The following is a 14233-nucleotide window of genomic DNA, read 5'->3' as shown; positions in this document are numbered from 1 at the left end:
ATATTTTTAAATGTCTCGCTAATCATGGAGCTTCATACCACTATTCTCTAACGGTCCAAGATGTATTATACATTTAAGGTATAGTTCATCATTAATACAGAGGATGTCAATCAATTTCAAAGAGTCTTCTCAGTAATTCTGAAACTTTTAGGCCCAATTATTAGATTTGGCTAGAAAATCACTTATGTTAACCTCACAAGACTGATAATGAGCCTATAAAATATCAATTCTGCCACTCTAAAGCTGTTATGCTTACAAATTAGTATTATCTTTATCATAGCTGAAAATGAGATTTCAAATGTTCAAATAATTTAGGGCTGGTGGAAAATCACGATTCCCATCAACTCCATACACCTGATAAAACGAGAAACAAAATGGAGCAGCAACAAAAACAGCTTTCTATAGAATACAGATCTCCTTGCTGGCTAATCCATCACTGATTGCATATTCAGGTTCCAGGAAATGACAAGTATCTATTCCTCTATGTAACACTAAAGAAATCATCAAATATGGGAAGCCCCAAGGAGCCTTCTGTATTTTCCTAAACTGGGGAGGAGACAAGTTATCAGCATCCAACCTTGATGACAGACTTAAATGAACCCCCTATGCTATTAATTGGAGTTGGGGATCACTTTTTATGGCCATTACACATGTGCCCTACATCCTACAACTTAGGGACTCTCCAGGCTGCTGAACTGAGGGGCTTTTGTGAGCGGCCTACATATGGGAATTCCCTAGGAACTGAGATTACAGGGTTTTATGTCAGGGTCCTGATAATGGCCTACCATGATCTTCAATTTTTGACAGTCATTTTAGTTAAAAACAGAGGCTACAATCCATAAGCCGACTTATCAAAGAACATGTAAATTGTATTACAATATGTGTGTGTGTTTGTGTGTGTGGAGTGTGTAGGGGTGGAGTGGGTCTGCAGTATAGAAATCCTATTACCTCCAGGGCAGCTGTGTACAGTTTGATCGGCTGTACAGCCCAAGGGACTACTTAATTTAAGAGGGCAAATGGAGATTAATATGCATTCCACTTCCTATGCCATGTAGTCCTTGGTGCTACATATGTCAAAAGGACATATATTCCTAATTCATACAAAGTTACCTTTAGGACTTGCAGCAGCCCTCATTCCTCCTCCTTAGAATACTTTGTATGCCATATGTGAAATGTAGCCATTTGACATGCTTTTTCATGTGACCATGACATTCTACTTATCAAGTACTTTAACGCTTAACTTAAGTTCTAATGTTTTCCCTCAACTCAATTATGTTACCTCATAATGTGTGACACACATCCCATTCTGGAGACTACTGGTCTAGTACGTACTTGAAAATGCAGAAGTAAATTTGAGAAAGGGGTCAAGGTTATAGGAAGAAATGTAGGGCTCATGCATCTAGGATGAGAGTTTAACTTGGTGAGATCTCTAAGGAAAATTAAAAAGATAAAAATCTAGAGATCTAAGAACCAAATTACCCACATGTGAGTGTATTTAAAAGGTGCAATGCAATTTAAAAATGGTATTTTGACATCAACTCTCCACCAGGACAGAGTAACCAGTACCAAGACAAGTTTGCCTGCCATGAACAACTGTATGTAACTGGGAAGAATATACAAGGCAACTGTCTTCAGGCACTGGAAAATAGGCAATGAGGACTCTGATCCCTGGAAAGGGGAATTCAGGAGGTGAACCCCTAACATATCTTGATTCTCTGCCTGGAGTCTATTTCCCAGCCACAATGTGGGGAGCTAGAGCCTAAGCAGAACGTAGCTTAAAAGGCCAGAGGAAAATTTGGGGCTTGAAACAAATTAAACCCTAGAGAGAAGAGAGCTGCAAAGAGTGAGGGGCGTGCCAGTAGTCTCTCTAGGGTTTCTCAAAGTCCTTGGCTGAAGGCTACCATGCATGTGCACAGCAAGACTTTGGGACGCTTACCAGAGAACAGTAGCTAAGGGATTGAGAAAAGCAAAGATACTAGAGGCCCAGCAGGAACAAAGAGAAAACAAATTTTTAAAAAGTAGACTTAAGCTTGACCATACTAATAATTACTTAAAATGTAAATGGATTAAAGAATAAAAGCAAAATTTACAGGTTGGATAACAAAGCAAGACACAACTATTCACTATCTGCAAGAGACCTACTTTAAATAGAAAGGTTAAAAGCAAAAGAATGGAAAAATATACCATTCAAACAGAGGTAAGAAAACTGGTGTAGTTGTATTAACCTAAGACAATGCAGACTTCTTGAAAAAGTAGTACGAGAGATAAAGAACATTTCATGGTGTTAAAAAGGGCAGGCAATTAATCAATAAGACAAAGCTTCAAAATATCTGCAGCAAAAACTAACCAGGATTAAAGGAATAAAAAGGTCAACAATCATGAGATTTTAACATTCTTCTCTCTGTAACTGAGAGAAGTAGACAAAAAAAAAAAAAAAAGAAAGAAAACCAAACCAAAACAAAGATTTTTACAACACTATCAACCAACTTGACCTAACTGACATTTATAGAACACTACACCAAACAACTGTGGATAGAATTTAAATTTTTTTTCAAATATACATAGAACCTTCACCAAGATAAACAATATGTTATAAGGACATCAAATGTCTCAATAACTTCTAAAGATTTAAGTCTTACAGAGCACTTTTTTTCTTACTACAATGGAATAAGCTATACAGAAAATCCCCATATACCTTTAAATTAACACATTTCTAAGCAACCCATCAGTCACAGAAGAATCACAGGAAAAATTTTAAAATATTTTAATAGAACATTAATAAAAACACAAAATTTGTTTGAGGTGGCCAACACATGCTCAGAGAGAAAATTATACCTTTAAAGCAGAGATAAACAATAAATAAAATTAACAAAGCCAAAAGTTAGTAGATAAGTCCTTAAGAATAGCAAACAAGAGAAAAGAGCAAACACTACAAGCAGAAACAAAAGAGGTCCGGGACATTGTTCAGGCCTTGAAAACATTAAAAGGGAAAGGGAGTATGTAGAATATATGTTAAAAATGCACCAATTGTATGAAACAGAAAATTTTCAACTTATCAAAATGGATTCATGAAGAAATATAAAATCTGAAGAGCCCTGTTTCAAGTAAAGACACTGAATTCCTAATCAAAAACCTTCTCATAATGAAAACTCCAAACCCAGATGGATTAATTGTCAAATATTTAAAAAATTAATACTAACTTAAAAAAACCTCTTTCAGAAAATTAGAGATGGAACACTTTACTCATTTTGAGGACAGTTATTATCTTGATGCCAAAATCAGATAAAGATACAAGAAAACTCTATCACCAATATTCCTCATGAACATAAAAAAGTCGCTAAAATATTAGCAAATCAAATCCACAAGTACACAAACATGGTGACCAAGTAGAATATATCCCAATAATGCAAGATAGGTTTAACATCTGAAAATCAACATAATTCACAACATCAACAGAAAAAAAGAGAAAACCCAGATGATCATTTTAACAGATGCAGAAAATGCATTTGACAAAATTCATCATCTAACACAAAATCCTCAGCACACTACGAATAGAAGAGATCTTCTTAATTGTGATAATGGGCATCTGTAAACAGCTAGTAGATCTAACATATTAATGGTGAACAACTAACGTTATCCTCCTAAGATCAGGAATAAGGCAAGGATGTCATCTCTCATTTAATAGTGAAATTAAACTTCTATTCAATACTGTACTGGAGGTCCTACCTAGTGCAGTAAGGGAAGAAAATGACAGAAATTAGGAATTGAAAGAAAGAAGTACAACTATCTACCTGTGAGCAACAGGATAGTCTCCGAAGAAAATCTTAAGACAAAAAAACTATTGAGATTTAATCATTGAATTTAGCAAGATAATGGGATACAATCAATATACAAAAGCCAATTGTACTTTAGCTAGCAACAATTGGAAATGATATTTTTTAAAAACACCAGTATCATTAAACATTATCATAAAATATTTTGGAATAAACTTCACAAATATTGTGCAAGACTACTATGATAAAATAGTGCTGAGAGAAATTAAAGATCTAAATAGGAGATAAAACATGTTTATAGATAGGGATAGTCAATATTGTTAGATCATTCTCCCCAGAGTGGTATCTGGATTTAATGCAATTCTAATCAAAATCATAGCAGGCTTTTGTGTAGAAATTAACAAGTGGATTCTAAAATTTATGAAGAAATGTAAATTACTTCAAAGAGCAAAACAATTTTGAAAAAGAACAAAACTGTCCAATTGAAAATTTGCTTTAAAAGCTATAGCAATAGGGGCACCTGGGTGGCTCAGTCGGTTAAGCGTCTGATTTCGGCTCAGGTCATGATCCCAGGGACCTGGGATGGAGTCCCACATCAGGCTCCCTGCCCAGCCGGGAGTCTGCTTGGGCTTCTCCCTCTTCCTCTGACCCTCCCCCTGCTCATGCTTCCGCACTCTCTGGCACTCTCACATAAGTAAATAAAATCTTAAAAAAAAAAAAAAGCTACAGCAATAAAAAAACAAAACAAAACCCCAAACACTTATTACTGAACGGATAGCTCAAAAGAACAGAAAAGTGTATAGCAACAGGATCATACCTGTATGTTCAACTGATTTTTTACAAAAATGCCAAAGTGATGTAATGGGAAAAGTACCCTTTTCAATAAATGATACTTTAACATATGGTTAAAAACATGAATCTCAACCCTTATACCTAATACAAAAATTGCTCAAAATAGATGACACATCTAAATATAAAAACCAAAACTATAAAAATACTGCAAGTACAAAATCTTAGTAAACTTACGGTAGGCAAAGAATTGTTAGATAGAACACAAAAATTACTAACTATAAATGAAAAAAGGGGCACCTGGGTGGCTCAGTCGTTAAGCATCTGCCTTTGACTCAGGCCATGATCCCAGCACCCTGGGATTGAGCCCCTCTATAGGGCTCCCTGCTCAGCGGGAAGCCTGCTTCTCCCTCTCCCACTCCCCTGCTTATGTTCTCTCTCTTGCTCTCTCTCTCTGTCAAATAAAAATCTCTTAAAAATTTAAGAAAAAAATAAAAGAAAAAAATTGACAAATCAGACTTAATCAAAATTTAAAACCTTAGCTCTTCAAAAGACACCATTAAGAAAATGAACAGGCAAGGTACAGAAGTAAATATGTGTAATACACGTATTTAACAGAGGACCAGGATACAGAATGTATATAAAGAATATTTACTTTTCAGTAATGTAACCCATTACCTAATTTTAAAAATCTACAAAAGATAAACTGAAATTTTACCAAAAAGCTGTAATAGCTAATAAGCACAGGAAAAGATGCTCATCATTATTCATCGGGGAAATGAAAATTAAAGCCATGAGACTCCCCTTTGCACATACTAGAATGACTAAAATTAAATACTAACACCCAAATTGGCGAGGATGTGAACCAACTGGAACTCTCATACGTTGCTGGAGGGAATGCAAAACAGTACACCAGTGTAAATACACATTTATGATGCAAACAAGAAATTCCAAGTATTTACCCAAGGAAATGAAAACATATCCACATAATGACTTGTCTACAAATATTTATAACAGTTTTATTCATAATAGCCCCAAATTGAAAACAGTAGTATAATTTCCATTAACAGGTGAATACTATATATAGAACTGTTTGTGTACAAAACTGGTAGGCAATATGGATCAATCTTAAATAGTATTAATTCTCTGACATTATATCTTGTACTCACAAGGTGATTTATACTTCTTACCAAGAACCCAAAGAAATCAGATCCCAGAATTGACAATTACATCTTACAGACTGCCAGTTAGTATAGAAGTCTAAGAAAACTGATGGTTTCTTATTTTTTACTCTCCCTGGACGAATAACATGACCCTTTTCAAGAGTATGCTCAGTATTCTTTTAAAAATAGCTTAGGGTTGGGGGATGGGGTAATTGGGTGATGGGCATTAAGGAGGGCACGTGATGTGATGAGCACTGGGAGTTATACGCAACAGATAAATTATTGAACACTACATCTGAAACTACAGATGTACTACATGTTGGCTAATTCAATTTAAATAAAATTAAAGAGGAAAAAAATAGAGTTTGCTACTCTTTTGCTGAACACTACATCAACACCACAAAATATTGCACAATGTTGTAACATTTGTCCAAGATCAGTTTGTCTTCTGACTTCGGGTACCTATAATGTACCTAAAGAAAATCTGTTTTCTAAGCTTTTCCCTCTTTCCTGGATATAACTGCACACTAAGAAAATGACAGTCACATCTAAGGTAGTCATCCAACTTTAGCGTGTGGTCACTCATCCTCATTCCTTCCAACTGGCAGCCTTACAAAAGGACAGTTTTGACCCATGTTCTCAATGAGGTCTTGAGAGCTAATGTAATTGTGTCTGGGCATTTATAAATCATAACACATACCTTTTTGTTGTTATAAATTAGCTTTATTTCTTTTTCATAAAAAAGATTTTAGGATTTATTTTCTATGAATTTCATTTAGGGTAACAAGAAGCACCAAAAATTATTTAACAGAAAAATTAAGTCTGATAATGTTGAAAACTGTTATTCTATACCTTGAATTTTGGTCTTAATTTCCTAAGGAATCCTTTCATGATCAACTTTATTTTGGAATATAATACTGCTTGAACTAAAGAAACACTAGAGCTTAATATACTCTAGAATTCTAAAACTATGCCAAGTTGGGCTCTCTGGAGGGATAGGCCTAGAAATCTAATTTTTCTTTTAAAGATTTTATTTAGGGGCACCTGGGTGGCTCAGTTAGTTAAGCATCTGCCTTTGGCTCAGGTCATGATCCCAGAGTCCTGGGATAGAGCCCTGCATGGGGGCGGGGGGGGGAAGCTCCTCTCTCGCTTGCTTGCTCTCACTCTACCTCAAGTAAATAAAATCTTAAAAACAAATTAAAAAATAAAGATTTTATTTGAGAGCGAGAGCACGCGCACACAAAAGCAGGGAGGGGTAGAGGAAGAAGCAGATGCAGGCTCACGACTGAGCAGGGAGCCCGCCCCATGGGGGCTAGGATCCCAGGATCCTGAGATTATGACCTGAGCTGAAGGGAGACTCTTAACCAACTTAGCCACCCAGGTGCCCCCAGAAATCCAATTTTTTAATAAGTACACCAGTGACTCTAGTAGAGCTAAAATTTGGAAACCACTGACTAAATCTAAAAGGGAAGAGCATAACTACAACATGGTTGTGGCCTCAACAAAACTTGTTTTGTTTGGCCTATAGAATGGGTCTGTGTGCATGGGTATTTTTTTATTTACTTGCCAATATCTAATACAAAGAAAGCTCTCACAAAAATCCGGGCTTCAGGCTTCTCATTAATATATATATATATATATATATCCTTCAATACTGGCCCTCCCCTCTCTTGCATGACAACCTGCTGGAGCTGAGTTTACTTCCCCTCCCATGCCCTCCCTCTCCCTTCCCTATTATTTTACCCCCAAGTTCATAGTTCCCTAAATCAGATATCTAGCTTAGCTCCTGTAGGTATTATAGTTTAACCCATGATGACTGTACCCACAAGTTCATTAGGAGAATGAAGTACAGATGATCAAATGAACCCTATATATTTATGAAATGTACTGGATCAGGTTTTACTTCAGCTAGTATTAAAATAAGTTTGCAAGGAGAGAGGAAGGGAGAATATATCCAAGTCAATAAGACTCAGGATAGACACTATTTTTAATTTATTGAAAATAACCCTCTTTTTTTGTACTGTATTTAAAGTATCATTTATTAGAGACTTTGTCTTAGTATAAAAACAAAAAACATTACCTTCCAATTTAAATGCTTCCTTGGAACTCGTGCTGATAATACAAACACCAAGATAAAATACATTGAGAGACTAGAATTGCACAGAACATTTTGAGAAATCTGAAATTGAAAACTTGTCTCAGAGTCTAGTTTCAGAGCTTTTATTACCCATGTTCTCATTCATTCAGGTCTAAATGTCATGGCCAGGCACAAGATCAATCTTAATTCTAGGATTATGCAAAATTCAGATCCTAATCGGCCACTAGCCTGCTTAACCAATTAAAACATAAATAAAAGAAAACTTAAAATGTGTCTAAAAATTAAGAACTAAAATTTAAGTTTCACCTGTACTAAATTTCCAACAGGTGGGCCACATCAGAGAAAACAGTATAAAAGATCTGAGACTTCAGCCTACTTGCAAGCTAGCTTACCATGGTAGGAGATACAAAGACTCAGGGATGAGAGACAAGGGGCAGTTTATTAGTTACAATAACATAAGCCAAAGCATCAACATTTTTGCACTGGTTCCCAGAACCCCAGTTCCCACCAGGCAAGGTGAAAAGGGCCCACTGACACTTGCACAGGCAGTGGGTTGTGTTACACAAGAGGAAACCTAAGCTTAGAGAACCCCAGTCTTTTGTCATGGGCAGTAAGCATGCCTGCCTTTTACTCCAGTAGAGACATTATACTGGACCATATGCATGCCTGCTCTTTGCTCTGATGAAGACACTATCTCTATCTTCCAAGGCTGATCTTTATACAAACATCTTTTTAAAAATAGAAACAAAGGGCAGTCAGTACCTCCCTGGCAAGACCTGCAGAAACTTAGAGACCCATGGAAAATTGGCTCCCTCAACTAGATAGTTTGTAACATATAATCAAATGAAGAGTCTAACACTACTATTTATAGCATCAATTTCATATACCTTTTGACCTAGCCTCAATTATTTAATTAGCATTTTATCTCAAATCAACTAGACCCTCTAAAAGGAAGTATATATTAAAAATTAATTATCCCCCTTTTCCCAGTTACTTTCTATTTTTAAAAATGATGTGCTCCAATATTTGCACTATTACAATTTAAAATCCTCAAGCATTCTACTAGAATAATTACTGTGCTTACTTTAACTAACTTTAAATGTTTCAAACCTGTTAACGTTAGCAATGGGAACTACCTGTCAAAAGTATCATTATACAGTAACAAATACCACAAAGAGAACAGCAACTTCAACATTTCCAGCTGTCATTCACAAAATACAAGAAAAGCCTGCACCCCAAATCACTTTGTTCTATTTCTCTTTACCCTTTACCGTTTCAAAATAAAATCTTCGAAGGAGAAAAGACAACAAAATACCGTCTCTTTTGGTTCCTTTGTCCCTAGCAGAAGGGAGAAAAATCGGGGACTCGTTAAGGTAAAGAACCCGAAACATGCAAGCCAGAAAACAGACGGCATCTGATCTGTAATCAATCACCAAAGAAAGTCACCATCACTTCATCTTCATCCCTCCCTTCCCCCCTCCAGCTCAAATAACGTGGTTATACACGAGATGATTAGGATCATATGGACCCGGACAAAGCTTTGGGGAGGCAGAGGGTAGCAGTTAACTAGACGCAGTCGGCCAAGAATCCGAGATACACTACAGCCCGCTCCAAAAGAGGTTTTCAAAAGTGCGGGTCGCACGGGCCACCCAACCCCGGAGGAGAATGCGGAGCAGCAGGAGGAGCAGCAGCGGCGCCGCCAAGTCCTCAGCGCCCGTGGAAGTTGCTCGCGGGGCGCGCGGCGCGCCGCAGAGCGCGCGGGCCCTCCATGTCACTGCCGCCGACACAGACCCTCCTCCTCGCCCCTCCCCCGCCGCGCACCCCGGGCGGCGGCGACATGACAGCGGGTCGCGCCGCACAAGGGCGCTCGCCTCCCCGAGCCCCTCCCCGGGCTCCCCAGCGCCCACGGCTGGCTCTCACCTTGGGTGGCGAACGGCGAGGAGCCGCTGACCGGCGAGCCGGGGGCGGGGACGGGCGGCGGGGTCTCGGCGGAACCCAGCATGGGCGCCGGCAGCATGAGGTAGCGCTGGGGCGCGGGTAGGCAGCGCTGGCAGAAGGAGTGCAGGCAGGGCAGCAGCTTGGGCGCCCGGCTCTGGATGTTCTGGTGGCACACGGCGCAAGTGTCCAACAGGTTGAGCCGGGCCGCCTCGCCTCCGCGCTCCGAGTCGGGGCCCTGCCGACTCTCAGCCTCGTTCTCTCCGCTTGGCGCCGCCGAGGGCCCCCCGGCGGCCGCCGCCGAAGCCGCCGCGGCCGCCGTCGCCGCCTTCTCCACAGCCACCTCCATTGTCCTGCCCCCGCCGCCGCCGCCGCCGCCGCCGCCGCCGCCGCCGGGAAAGGGGGAGCGCGATCTCCGCCTGCCGCCGCCCCCGACGACCTCCTCCTCCTCCTCCTCACAGGCCGCTTGGGTGACCCGCGGGAGAGGGAGGGAGTGAGGGCGGGCCGGGCCGAAGAAGCCTCCTCAGGCCCCGGGGATCCGCCTCCCGGGTGGCGCGGCCGGAAGAAGGGGATCTGTCAGCGGGAACCGTTCCTCGCACCGGGAAGGCTGCGCCCCGTCCGCTTCGCCAACCGCCGAGACGCTCGTCGAATCCGCCCAGCCCGCCCTCGTCTCCCCGCCTTTCTCCCTGGGCCCCCGGCCCACCTCAGGCCCCGCCCCCACCCTCCCTCTCCCAGCAACTGAGGCGACGGCAAGGAATGCGCCGCCCAATAGCCGCAGCGCCTGGCCAGAGGGCGGGGCCTGCCCAAGCCCGCGAGGCTCCGACGGCCGCGGCGGGAGGCTGGGAGGTGGGAAGGCGCTTGCCCAGCCCCGCCCCCCACCGAACTCCTAGAGCCGCGGCTTCTGATTGGGCCTTTGTGTGTGTTTCGCTCCTCTGAAAAGATTAAGGGATTATTTGTTAATGACAGACCGACTAATTCGGTCCGCCTGTGTTAGCTCCTCCTATGGGGCGGAGCTCCACCGTGTGGGCTCAAAGCGGTTAATTAAGTAACTGCTTCGAAAACTCTCGTTTTACTGCTGAAGACAGGGGTCCTGTAGGAAGAGTAAATATGGTGGGAGGGTCAAAGGATGACGAAGTAGAGACTGTGAAGAGCAAACAAGGGAAGAATTTTATAAATGGAGAAATGTTGTGTGAAAAAGATACTGGGGCAGCATGGATTTGCCACCTGAATTTACTCTTCTCCATGATGAATGACGGAACATGAAGAATAAGGGTGGAGGTTCTCTTGCAAAGTCGGAAATTTTTAAAGGATTTCCCCAGTGAAAAAGGTGATTAATTTTTAAAGTCAGCGAGTTGCTTTTCAAATAAATAAAAATGTTTTTTTCTTCAAGAAACAAATATATAAAGATTGTTTGAAAATGTCTTTATTGCATAAATACATCAATTGGAGAAATAAAAATAAATCTCAGTACTGATGTCCAAGTAATTCCTTCAAAAATTTTTTCATCCGGTCTCCCAAAACACACAGACTTATATCAGAAGGTACACACATTTTTCACTCAAAAAATGGCCAAACTTTGGGGTGCCAAGTGGGCTCAGTCAGTAGAGCATGTGACTCTTGATCTTGGGGTTGTGAGTTCAAGCCCCATCTTGAGCACGGAGACTACTTAAAAAAAAAAACAAATTTTAAGGAGCTTGAAGTATAGAAACGGGGTGGGGGAAACAAAACTTTTGTACACACATGTAAAAAAATTGTATGGAAGTGCCATTTTTAAGTACAAATGAAGTGGTACTGGACCACTGAGGAAAGAGGGATGGGGTCAGAAAAGGCCTTGTTAAAGTTGGAATGATACTGGAAGAAAAAATGGCCTGAGGGAGGGCAAACTCTAGGTAACCTGATCCTCCTTACCTTTTCCAAATTATTCCTCTCCTACTGGCCTCTTTCCCAAAACAGGTCCTAAATCCAATCACTGTAGGCCTCCAGGAGTGAAGTTCTCCTTCTTAAGGGCAGTCAAGGGCTAGCTATTTGTTTTGTATAGTGGTAGTTTCTTAAACCTTAGTTTGCATAAGAATCACCTGGCAAGCTTACTTAAAAGCAGGTTCTCGGGCTCATCCCCCTATTCAATTTTAGAAGCATCTGGTGATTGTGATCTGAGTGGTCTAGGACCACCCTTAGAAAAACAGGGGCTATCTCAAATTTCTTAACCCACTTACCATCCCTCTATGAGTTCATCCCTCTCTCAACCTATACCCCTCAAGCTGAAGCTCCCTCTACTCTCATACTTTATGCACCAGCAAATTTAACGCATCCCTGCTTTGCCCATGCTGTTCCCTTTATTTTGGAATGCTTTTCCCTCACAATTCAGATTTACCAATTGTCTCCCTAAACCACTCCACATGAAGTTCATCACTCTTTCCCCAATACTCATTCTGTGCCCCAACTTTTTGTAGCTGCACCTTGCAAATCTTTATATCCTAGTAAAGCAAATTCTGCATTATAAATTAATGATTTAATATGCTAATAATTTATTACAGAAATGGTATACAGGATTCAAGCAGACCAAAGAGAAAGGGACACTAAAAGACAAAGTATCTTTTATTCCCTTTGATGATGGTGGTGGAGAAGGAAAAAATAAGGGGTAAATTGTGGAAGCTTGTTTTTGGAGAATTCCATGCAGTTTGATAACAACCCACTAGTTTAGTTTCTCACATCATCATGGATAATCAGTTTTAGGGAAAATTATCTTCCATAGTCTTAGGCTTCTAGTCTCATGTAGTTAAAACAATCATGTGTTTTACTTTGTTCAAATATATATGGCTTCTGATCCTTTTAATTCCATAAAAGGAATTTATTGTTTTAAGTGTTTTTATCATTTGATTTTCTTATCTAGATACTGTCTTCCCAAGTGCATTGCAAAAATATTTCACAGGGATCCACACTATGACAGATGATTCTTCCTTAATTGTAGCTCTCATCTATCTCCCCCTCTTGTTCTATAATGTCTCTGGCTCCCTACTTCATCCAATGATCTCCACAATTTCAGCCCTATCTGATCTCCCTGCCTGCTCATACTGTTTGCCCATATCCACTCTAAGCTCCAGCCTAATTGGATGGCTTGCCATTTTCTAAACTGCAGCAACACCACCTCTACCATCCCTCTGAGAGAAAGGGTAATATTTGTCTCTGCTAGAAGAGAAGGGAGAGCAAGAGCATTTGAGGCTAGTGAGGATTTCTCATGCCCACCCCTTACATGGCAGGGATGAATAGAAATTCCAGATCTTCCAGAAAAGTTTAACAAAATCATTTTTGAGTAGAACTCTTCGAGGTTACAATACATGTCTAGGCAAGGAAGGTGTGAGATAACCCCCTTAACCCAATCTTCTATAGCTATAGAGGAATAAGGAAAAGATTTCTGCACCTTCAGGAGTAGCTGAGAGGTTTGGATAACTTGCGACCTCATTGTTAGCACAAGGATGCCTTGTGCACGGACCAAAGACTGTCTCGTTATTTCAGTGGTTTCCACAGAGGTGGCAGCAGTCAAGAACCAATACAAGCAAGGCACGTTCTGTGTATGCCATCATGAACTGATGTACTAGGATCCAGTGTCTCTCCCACGTATGCCATGGCCCTATTAAACCCTTGGGTCTTCAAATTGGCCCTAGACAGAAAGGAGAATGAATTTTTTACTGACGGATTTAAAACCCCAAATGATGACCAAAACCAAAATGGAAACAAAGCCTAAAGTAACTGAGAATATGACTAGATTAAGTTTTCTGCCATCAGGATAAAGGGTTAACTCAGTGAGCTTGGGTTACTCAAACCCTACACATTCCGAAGAAAGAACTGGTCCTTGATGGGCTCTTGGGAGATTCCCTTTGAATCTTTGTCCTACCTGATAAAGGGGTTGCTGTATGCCTGAGGCTTTGGCCTTATACTCTTATCAGTTTGATCACAGTTTATACTAACAATATGACTTAGGCTCACACTGGTTTTTTATATACTTGGGGCTCTGGGCCACAGTGTGTTTGACCTCTGGAAGGCAGGAGACTGAGTAGCTAAGGTCAGTCACCTGGGTACTCCAAGCTGGTGTGACTGACCCCCAGTTAAAATCTTGGATACCAAGGCTTGGTGAATTTCCCTTGCTGGCAACACTTTACCCATGTTGTTACACAAAGTTGCTAGGGAATTAAGCCTGCTTGTGAGACTCCACTGGCAGAAGACACCTGGAAGCTCCCTCCTGGTTTCTCCTGGGCTTTGCCTATGTGCCTTTTTCCTTTACTAATTTTAATCTGTATCCTTTTGCCGTAATGACTGGTAACTGGGATATAGATGAATCTATTTTTCTGAATCTTATGAATCCTTCTAGCAAGTCATTGAAACTGAGGGTGGTCTTGGGGACAGCCAACACAAAGGGCATGTCATTTCCCCTACTAAACTGTAATTCCTTGGGCTAAGAACCATCTCTCCTCTTTTGT

At 40.7% G+C, this 14233-nt stretch overlaps 1 protein-coding gene across 2 annotated transcripts in view; it reads right to left on the bottom strand.

The window, feature by feature from the left end:
- Positions 1-10439, bottom strand: part of TRIM24 (tripartite motif containing 24) — a 120405-nt gene extending 109966 nt beyond the window's left edge. For both annotated transcript variants that reach the window (XM_028106292.2, XM_088018626.1), the window contains exon 1: positions 9744-10439. In XM_028106292.2, the coding sequence (XP_027962093.1) occupies positions 9744-10107 (364 nt within the window). In that variant the 5' untranslated portion in view covers positions 10108-10439. The remainder of the gene's footprint in view (positions 1-9743) is intronic.
- Positions 10440-14233: the final 3794 nt, after the last annotated feature.

This window comes from Eumetopias jubatus, unplaced genomic scaffold (genome assembly GCF_037043125.1).
Source record: "Eumetopias jubatus isolate StellerSeaLion01/CBP00866 unplaced genomic scaffold, mEumJub1_p1.0 scaffold_14, whole genome shotgun sequence".
Taxonomy (NCBI): domain Eukaryota; kingdom Metazoa; phylum Chordata; class Mammalia; order Carnivora; family Otariidae; genus Eumetopias; species Eumetopias jubatus.
The sequence above is the reverse complement of the archived record's forward strand: the minus strand, read 5'-3'. Positions and strand labels throughout refer to the sequence as shown.